Genomic DNA, 10442 nt, shown 5'->3' with positions numbered 1-10442 from the left:
TACTAGTCCCTAAGGACGCTAAGGACCCCAAAGCGCTTTACACATTTAGTCATCCACCCATTCACACACTGGTGATGGCTGGGGCGCACTGACAGAGGCGAGGCTGCTGGACACTGGCACCGGGCCCTCTGACCACCACCAGTAGGCAATGGGTGAAGTGTCTTGTCCAAGGACTCAACAACCGAGACTGTCCAAGCCGGGGCTCGAACCGGCAACCTTCCGATTACAAGACGAACTCCCAACTCTTGAGCCATGATGGGGAATAAACTGAGTAAGTAGTAAGTGTGCCTTGAAAGGGGATGGAAAACATTGCAAAGTATTCACCAGGCAGCACGTAATATGTAGATCATTGAAGGAAGAAAAGAAGTGAAATTGTGCGCAAAGCAGTGTAATGTGTCTGAAGTCACTGTGTGTGTGAACCACAGAGAGGTGTGAAAGTGTGTGGGTGAGAATAGTCTCCAACGGGGGAAGAGGTGATTCTGCAGGTCAGCTTCTACCCCAGTGGACAGAAAAGAAAGAAAATAGTTGTGCTGTTGATGAAAAAAAAGGAATTGATAAATGAAGAGCTCAGCCTAAGGCAACTTCAATCTCACTTTCTGTTTTAAAGAAAGGAGAGTTCAAAAACCAGAGAGAGAGATGTGTGTTGTTTTAGGCGTCTCTCTATTGTGAAAACAGGGTTAGCAGAGGCGAGGGTGCCGGGTTAGCCTCGCCACTGCCTCTGCGAGGCTAACCCGGCCTAGCAGAGGGTGTGACTTGCAGGTGAAAAGCAGACCAGGATCAAATTTCCACATGCAGCAGTTGGACGACAATTATAGGTTAACATCATTAGAAACACCCAGGCCAAGTCTTGGCTGAATTGTGTTTACAGGTTAACTCCTATGTGTTTCTCACCCCGAGAAAGCAAGCTCCACGGAAGCTAACCTCTGCCTGAAGACAAGGAGTGCAGTTCTAGAACAATGAGATGGATATCAAGAGCTCACAGCAGGTCAAGAGACAGCAGTATCCTGAGCAGAGAGGTCCAGCAGCGCTTTGGGCAAACGGCATCAGAGAGAAAGAAAACCCATCACCTGACTGGATGGACATGTGTTTCCAGCAAGCTACAACTTCACTGTGTGACATTTGCCACTTTTGGAGTGAAATGCCAAGATGAGACAGTGGAAAACACAGGCCAAAGCTGAAGAGAACTGACTGCCATTGGACTGCAGAGTGGGAGAGGAGAACAGAGTGGAAGAAGCAGGTGAGTGTACAGAGGAATGCTGTTGTTTAGTGTGGGAAATCAAAATTTGGGTTAGCAAACCTGTGAAAAAGGAAAATAACTGCTTTAAGTGGGAACATTTGAGGAGTCTGAAGCACTACAAAATGAAAAAGGTACACAAAAAAAACACAAACGGAAAATGTATTAATCCTACTAACCCTACATACACATACAATGAAACTCATGAAGACCAGACAGCATCTTAAGCATGTGATTCTGTTTGTCATCTTATCCAAGTCACTTAGATGAGAAGTGATACATAGACTAGTGGACTAATATTATGGGAGGACAGATGATTGCATCAAAGCTGGGGGAAAACAGAATGCTGATGAGGGGTCTTGAAAGAGTGAGCTGGGCGAGCTAATAGGTTGTTGAGTTTCTGAGGTGTGTGAAGAAGTTTTAACATGGCACACATCTGATTACATGAGAAGAAACTTATTATGTGAAAAGACATCAGGGTTATGTTGTATGTTGTGTGTCGCAAGGTGTGTGGCTGATGGATGAATGCTTGAGATTAATCTGGCCGATGATTTGTCTTTTGTTACAAATTTGAACCTGCCAATTAGGTTTGGTATGATTTACCCTCCTGGGACGAAGAGCATATGTCATGGCTTAACAAGGCTTTTCTTTTCTTTTCTCCTTTTTATTTTGTTACAACTTGCCTAATAATTCTGCACTCCCTGTATGTGCTGCGGCACAGTGGTTGGAAACACTGATTAAGAGTTCAAGGAGATGTTAGTGACATCAGAGCCGTACGTATTAGCAGGTACACGTCCCTCACTCGTCCTCAAAAGCAGATGCAACAGATGCTGCTGCCTTGGTTTGAAGACACCTGCATGCATACTTAGAAAATCCATCTGTACATGTCAGTAAGTGTCTCACATCATCATTACTAATGTGTCTGTCATCACTATAACTGCATGTGTACAATGTGGAAATTGATGTTATGTAACGATGATACAAAAACAATATCAGAACATAATTTGATTCAGCAAATCCTATTTATTAACAACTATTAGTGTAAATAAAACATTCTGTCATCTTTTAATAGCAAAACACATTAAAGCAGACGTGTGTCCAAACCTCCTCCACTAACACATCCGTTTCTATGGTGCTGTCATCAGCTCGAGGCACAGCGGCACCCTTACTAACTCCATCAGGCACATTTAAGTCACTACAATCTTTTCATAATCCCCCATCGTTCAAGAGTCAGGTATCTCTGAAGGTTTCCAGAGTACTTTTTCACACACATCCAAGTCATGTAGTTGCAGTACCTCGACCGTAGCATTGTCCAACTCATTCTGAGTCGCTTGTCTGATGGATCCTGTGTTCTGCTGTTTTAACCAGTCCAGCTGGTGCTGGAGGACCGAACACTGGTGATGGACTGCACTGTGCTGAGACAGATTTTGTGTTATAGGCTTCATGTTATGGACGCACAGTGTGAGCACTCAGGTCGCATCAGAGCATCGGGCCATATAGTGTGAGACCCCCATCGTGACCTACAAACTTCTAACCCCTGTGATTCACTCATACAGAGTCAAACATGCTGAATATGAAGAGTAGTATCATTTAAACTCACATGATTATCAGCCATAAGAACAAATTCAGATTTATATTGATGTAAGGTATATAAATGTAAGTACAGTTTGAATCAGTGCAATATTATTTTCACACATCAATGGACCACTGAACTTCTCAGCTTCTAAAATGTAAAGCCTCATTTAGAAACTAGACAAGTACATATAATGGTCAGGGATCAACATGAACCTGTCTTCTCTATTTGACTTTAATCAACTCTGCAGTGGCTCCATTTAACCAAAGACCAAGTCCAGCATAGAGCGGCTGAGTGAATGTGGTCTGGACTCTGTGGAGGAGAGTCATGGTTTCAGAGACGCTGTAGAAAGACAGAATACCTGCTCTGTGATCCAGGTACACTCCTACTCTGGAGGACCGAGGACCTGAGAGGACAGTTTGGACTTTGTTGTGAAGAAATCTATAACTGTTTGTGTCACAACGTAATGCCCAAGATTTGTTATTGAATCCAAATAAACATTCATAGCCCAACCCTGCTCTGCTGATATTCTTGTATGCGACTGCTACACGAACTCCTCCTCCTCTCCACTCCACCTCCCAGTAACAACGTCCAGTCAGACTCTCTCTACTCAGGACCTGATAATATACAGTGAATCTGTCTGGATGATCAGAATAAGACTGTTGCTGATTCATAAATGTTACTTTTCTGTTCCCCTCAGATAATAACAGCCATCTGTTTGCTGTGTTTGGATCCAGCGTGATTTCACGTGAATATTTTAAGAATCCAGCTCTGGTCTTTGGCTCTGCTGGTGACAGTAAAACATCCACTTCAGTGACTGTCAGTGAGATGTTTGTCCATTCCTTTCTCAGAATGTCCTGTAGTTTATCTCTGGTCTCTGACACAGCTGCTGTCACATCCTCAAAGTAGCTCAGAGGACGAATATTGATGCTGGATGAGTGTGTAGACTCACTGAGTGCTGACAATGAGGGGTAGTTGTGTAGAAACTGGTTGTGATCCTCTGTGTGTGAGAGCTGCTCCAGCTCGCCGTCTTTCCTCTTCAGCTCAGCGATCTCCTGCTCCAGCTTCTCCTGAAGCTCTTTGACTCGACTCACTTCAGTTTCCTGCTGGGATCTGACCTGCTGCTTCACATCAGAGCTTCTTTTCTGGAGGAGACGGATCAGCTCAGTGAACATCTTCTCACTGTCCTCCACTGCTTTATCAGCAGAGCCATTGATGGCCTCCACCTCCTGTTGAAGCAGCTTCACATCTTTCTCTCGCTCCTGGATTCTCTGCTGGATGTTTAGTCGTCTCACCTCGAGCTCCTTCTGCTTCTCAGTCCTTTCTGCTGCAGCTGGGACTGTTTCATGGCCTTTATGTTCATCCATTGTGCAGAGATAACAGATATTCTGCTGATCAGTACGACAGAAAATCTTCATCACCTCATCATGACGAGAGCAGATGTTCTCCTGGAGCTTCTTGGAGGGGGCCACCAGCTTGTGTTTCTTTAATGGAGCTGCATCATAGTGAGGTTGGAGATGTTTCTCACAGTAAGAGGCTGGACAAGATAAACAGGACTTGATGGCTTTCAGCTTCCTCCCAGTGCAGAAATCACAGGCCACATCTTCAGGTCCAGCATAGCAGTGATCAGCTGGAGCAGCTTGGAGTCCAGTCTTCTTCAGCTGCTCCACTAAAGCTGCTAACATGGTGTTTTTCTCCAGGACAGGCCTCGGTGTGAAAGTCTTCCTGCACTGAGGGCAGCTGTGGATTCCCTTCCTGTCCTCTTCATCCCAGAAACTTTTAATACAGTTCCTGCAGTAGCTGTGTCCACAGGTTGTAGTCACCGGATCCTTCAGTAGATCCAAACAGATTGAACAAGAGAAGGTTTCTCGGTCCAGCTGAACTCCTTTCTGCGCCATTTCTCCTCTCAGTGTCAGTGACTGTGTGAGTTTCACTTCCTTATAACTGAAACTAGTCTGAGCTCTGATCTCAACAACATGTTTCTGCAGTGAATGGAGCCTGTCAGCTCTTACACGTCACCACATGTTGGTTACACCCATCTTCAAAGTGCAGATCTGAGGGGGAGGGAACGAGGAAACACGTGGACAGAGAGGAGGTGCTGTGTTTAAGAGCAGGAAGAAGAGGGAGGTTATCAGGCTGTGCTTCACTCCAGGAAGAGGAGCGGTTTGAGAGTGAAACTGTGTGTTTAACCATTTTTTATTTACTGCTTCTTCTATATAAATAATTTTTAAAAATCCAGCTTTAATGAACACTGGACAGAAACGTCTCAGGTAACAATAACCGTCAGAACAGCAGAGGCTGCTGACCTAATCAAAGCATATATAGAGAGCAGGGTTAGGTTAGCAGACATATGCTGGTTGCTTTTATTTATTTATTTATTGCTTTTATAGGCAGTAATCGATGTTGCTGTAACAGGATGAGAACTAGATAAATGCCACTGCATTGCTTTGAACAGTCAGCAGAGTCTGCACATATAATTACAGATATTCCTGCAAAAAGTTAATTACTCAAAAGAATCTTGCATTTTAGTTTTGCATTTATAACAGCTGCTGCAACAGAAATAACCATGTTCTTTACATTAAAATAGCAACAAACCTTTCTGGAACAACTTTCAAGGTTCATGGCGAAGACAAAGATCTAATGACATGAAGACTCCAGTGAAACTTAAAGTATTAGGAACCAGTTTTAATGCGTGACCAACACATTTCCCCCTGTGGCCTTCACCAGGGTCATTGCAAAATACCCTTGTGATTGTGAAAAGACTACTGGTCAAGTCAAAAAGGAGTGTATGGTAAAATGACCAATGACCATGTGACATGATCAAGCAAGCATTTTTCTGATGTGTTCACCGCTCAATGGTTTGTTGTCATATTGAACAAAATATTAGGTTCTCTTTGTATATTACACTCAGGCATCAGGAAAGAGTGGTAACTAGTTCATAGTTTTTAGCTAATGACATGTCAATCACAAGACATTGCTCAGAAAACGTGCAGATTCTCAGCTAGATCCACCTTCCACTCTTTACTTACAGTTTCACAACAGCAAACAAACACACAAATAAGTTGAAGTAATTGTTTCCTGTATGACTTCACTGGTCTCGCATCAGTAAGGACTTTTGCTCCTTGTTGCTTGAGTTCATTGAGGTGGTGAGCATACATTTATCCCCAGACATGTCCATGTACACAAACATTAAACAACTTCTTTCTGACTTGTTTCACACTTTTGCACCACTTCAGAGGAATCCCCTTAACCTCAAATCACTGTTTTCTTAAGGTATGACTTACCTTCACAGCTGTGTGGATTACGCATCATGTCACAGAAGGTCCACAAGCATAGATGCACGTGTGTGTTCATGTCTGTAAGCTATTATTGTTTCATCTCACTGAAAGCACAAATGCCATCCTCTCTCTCTCTATTTTTATATGAGGATGGGGTGGACAAAATAACAGGAACACCTCACAACAGTGATGGCGCTGAGTTGCAAAGCTGCCTGAGCTGCATTAGAGACTGCGCTGGTGTTATTCACCTATAACGTGCTACAGTTCGTGCTTCCCTGTGTGTGTCGCTTACAAGAAGGTCAACAAATACACCGCAGTGCTGCAGGCAGAACATACATAATCAATCAGCCCTCAGTGCAAGCTACAAAAATAAAATATGGGTTACACACACACACACACACACACACACACACACACACACACACACACACACACACACACACACACACACACACTCTCTCTCTCTCTCTTTTAATAGGAAGCTATAGATATCAGAGCAGGCGTGTGTGTGTGGGCCGGGTCCTCAGAAGGTCGGGTAGGCCGGAAGTAAACGGCCGTGAAATTGGACGGTCTAGCCTTCTGATTAGCGTCACCGCTGTCTCGGTGGAGTTTAATAAACTCAGCCGTCTGCTTCTTGCTATCTAAAGTATAACAGGACACTGGCGTAAATTCTCAACTGTCTCATACTTCTTTTTAATTAGTTTTCTGTTTGACGTTTAGTCAGCTGTGTGAAAACCAAGGAGGAACCCACCCGGGGAATTAATAAAGTTGTATTTTATCTAATCTAATCTAATAACTTTAATCTCAGCCAAACCGATTTACTCACGAACAAACAAAACACTGAAAACAGCCCAACAATAAAATTTTTAGGTTGTCTAAGTGACTTATATATTACGTTTAACCCGAGTAGTCCGCGGTGATCTGAAAACGATGTGCCGGGAGTTGTGCCGTTCTCGGCGGCATCACTGACCATCGAGCTCGCGGGTAGCTATCGAGCTGGTGGGTAGCAGACGTCTCCGAAAACGTCGAAGCACTTTTGCAAATATGCGATATCTTGATAAACCGAGCAGATATTTGATGTTTACACAGCTACTTTCTCGCCTGAAAATATGCTAAAAGTTTATTTTGTGACCCAGAAAGATGAGTAAGAGTAATTTTAAAACTTAGTATCGGCCATTGTTGGAAACTGGAGTTTGGCTGGGCTTCTGGGATATTGGTAGGCCACGAAGGACACACCTGACCCATCCTTCAAATTCGGGGAAAAGGAGGACGCATTTGTCGGCTGCATTCGGAGGAGTCTACGAATTTGGACAGCCTTCGGCGCGTCGCTGTGACGTAATCTGTCTACAAATGCGGCCTCAGGAGGATGCAGCCCATGAATTTGGACACGACCACTGGCTGTATCCCAATTCAGGGTCTGCAGCCTTAAAGGCCGCATTTTAAGGCCGATTACGTCACAGCGACGCGACGACGGCTGTCCCAATTCAAAGGCTGCTCGAAATGCAGCCCTCAAATACGTCCTTCATTTCCCTGAATTTTAAGGATGTGGCGATGTAGACTTCATGGCCCAACATATCCCAGAATGCATAGCGCGGCGGTGGGTGTGGATAATTTTGCCGAAAAAAAACGGCGGAAGAGGGGCGGTCGAAGAGTAAACTGTTAAAAGTAAGTACTGAATATTATGTCACTTATTTATGTGCAAATGTTTAATAACGAAGAACATTAAAACATTCCTGTTGGCAAAGTTATGTGACATTAGCGATGTTAGTACTAACTTGACTTTAAAGCCTTTACTTTAAAATATACACCGTTCAATAGTTGACCTTAATCTTACAGAGACTGTGATGATTTCATGGATATTTAAAGTAAGCACTGAGAGAAATTTAGTAATGCCAACATATTGAAAGAACAATATTTGTCTCTTATATATAATACATTTATATATACAGTGTCAAAGGAACCTGTCTTTGAGTGAAGATTTAAGGCGACAGGAAATATAAATAATATAAATAAATGCAGCTTGAATCTTTACTGAAGCTCAGTATTTGAAACAGAGTCATTCACTGCTGTAATAACTAATAATGATTGAAATTATAACTTTAATATTGGCCATATTATATTTACAATACCAAAGTGAGATTACTTTAGTCTCATGAACAACATTAGCTAATTGTTATTTACTAGCTAATCTTAAAATGACTGTTCAGTACAGAAATGAAGCCCAACTATCATAATTTCACAGTCTCGGGGTCTCAGCCTCAGATACTTATCAAATCAAAGCTCATGTAGAAACAAACAAACAAATGAACAAAATATGTTTTCCTTCATTTCTGTCAAACAAAGCTGTATGAAACGTTTCCAGCTGTTAGTGTCATGGTTGCTAGGCAACCTGGGCAGCAGGGCAGAGGCTAGACCGTCCCATTTCACAAGCCTCGCACTTCCGGCCTTAGCGGTCTTTGAGTACGCCTCCTTTGTGGACCATTAAGGCTGCGTACATTTAGATGAGAAAATATGTCATGGATCGCTGTGTGGCAGGCAGGAGGAGGACCCAAACGCAAAACTCACAGACACGGGGATGAACTCAAAATCACAGCTTTAATGCTGGAATGGCAGAACATAGGAAATACAAAACTAAACTGGGAAAAGTAAACTAACATACGCAGAGAGACACAGGGAGATCCACACAACATGAGGGAGAACACGACGCCGAACAGAGGGAGACTCAGACAGAAATACACAGAGGGTAAACGAGGAAAGTGGGCACACACGGGGAACACAGGTGACACTGATAATCATAACGAGACAGGGCGGGGTGAACTGAACATGACATGTAGAGGCACAGAGGTTCCGACAGGAGGAGAGAGAGCACGGGGAAAACACAGACATAACGGGCTGGGGAAACATGGAACAACCACAAAGGGAGACGAGGGCTCATCAATACATAGAGGGCACACAGGGGGGAGAGAGCCATGAAGGGAAAAACACTTAGGGAACAACACAACAGGGCAACTCAGAAGACATGGCCTAAATAAGGAACGAAATACGAGAATACAAAAAACTAAGAATACTGGGCCCACATGGCCCAGGACCATGACAAAATATATATTTGACACATTTAAGGAAAATACTAATAAAAAAAATAAACAAAATAAATGTTTAATAAGCAATTTTAATAGGAAATTGCTTAATTTTAGAAATGTTTTTGCTGCTTTTGCTCTATAAAATAGTTGTTTTCTTTTAGAATCACTCATCTTAGCAGTAGGATATACATGAAAATGTACATTTTTTGCACTTTCTGGTCAACTGACTCAGTGAATCAAATGACTCAAAAAACTGATTCACTTTGGTGAGTGACTCATTAAAACTCGAATCAAATTTACCATCACTACTTTGGGGGTGCTGAGCACCCAGAGAGCTGCCCATCCAGGCAAGGTAAACTTTACTCGTCATAAGGAGACGTCTTCCCCGTCTCTGTCAGTCCCTGCATCCTTAAATGTCTCCAGTTGTCCTGAGTTCCCTCTGACTGTCTCCTTGGTGCATTTAAACCCCTGTTCCTCCCTGTCCTCATCGTCTGTTGTCTTCATCTCCATTTTCACTCATCATAATTTTACCCTCTCTGTGCAAGTCTGCAAATTTCTTTATTAAATCATAAGATTCTTAAATTCATCAAGTCTCTCTGTGCCTGGGTCCTCGTCACAAAACATGACATCACTGTTTTGTACATTTTAACACAATTGAATCCCCACATTTGTGAAAGAAAAGCAAAAAGCTTTTTTGAAAAGTCTGTAACAAAACCATCAAATCAGATAAAGGTTATTTAAATGCTGCTAAAGAAGAATGGATTGGAATTTAAAAAAAAATACATATTCTAATCTTAATTACTGGAGGAGAATAATGAATGATGCTCAAAGTGAGTAAAAAGTAAACTGAGTGCATTTTTTGGACAGAGATTCACTTTTAATGTGTATGTATAATATAATACAGATACATAGAAAATACACTGCAAAAATAGAAGAGTCCTTGAAATGTACAAAATATTATTACAAAATTAGACAAACTGAGACACCTTGGCCTCTGGTACAATGTATACAATGTATGAAAAGATCTTTACTGCAGATGCTATGACTCTGCAGATTTTTTCTTTTCTTTTAACCTATGTCGCCTCAGCTTGAGGTTGGTAAATCTGTCTATCACATTTTGGTGGTCAAGTCTCTCAAGCATCTCTTTCTCAACTGACATCACAGCCAGGTGCTGGAGTTTGCTTTGACCCATGGTCCTTCTCAGCCAGGTATGGAGCTGACTCAAGACACTACACGACCTTTCACAGCTACAGCTGCTAACTGGGTTTGTTAGGGCA

At 42.5% G+C, this 10442-nt stretch overlaps 1 protein-coding gene across 1 annotated transcript; it reads right to left on the bottom strand.

Moving 5' to 3' along the window:
* Window positions 1–2237: 2237 nt before the first annotated feature.
* Window positions 2238–4846, bottom strand: LOC143416792 (tripartite motif-containing protein 16-like). Its single transcript, XM_076882394.1, has one exon. It carries the CDS (start codon window positions 4703–4705, stop codon window positions 3032–3034), a length of 1674 nt encoding a protein of 557 aa, XP_076738509.1. The 5' UTR covers window positions 4706–4846; the 3' UTR covers window positions 2238–3031.
* Between the last annotated feature and the right edge of the window lie 5596 nt (window positions 4847–10442).

Source organism: Maylandia zebra, linkage group LG3 (genome assembly GCF_041146795.1).
Source record: "Maylandia zebra isolate NMK-2024a linkage group LG3, Mzebra_GT3a, whole genome shotgun sequence".
Classification (NCBI taxonomy): domain Eukaryota; kingdom Metazoa; phylum Chordata; class Actinopteri; order Cichliformes; family Cichlidae; genus Maylandia; species Maylandia zebra.
The sequence above is the reverse complement of the archived record's forward strand: the minus strand, read 5'-3'. Positions and strand labels throughout refer to the sequence as shown.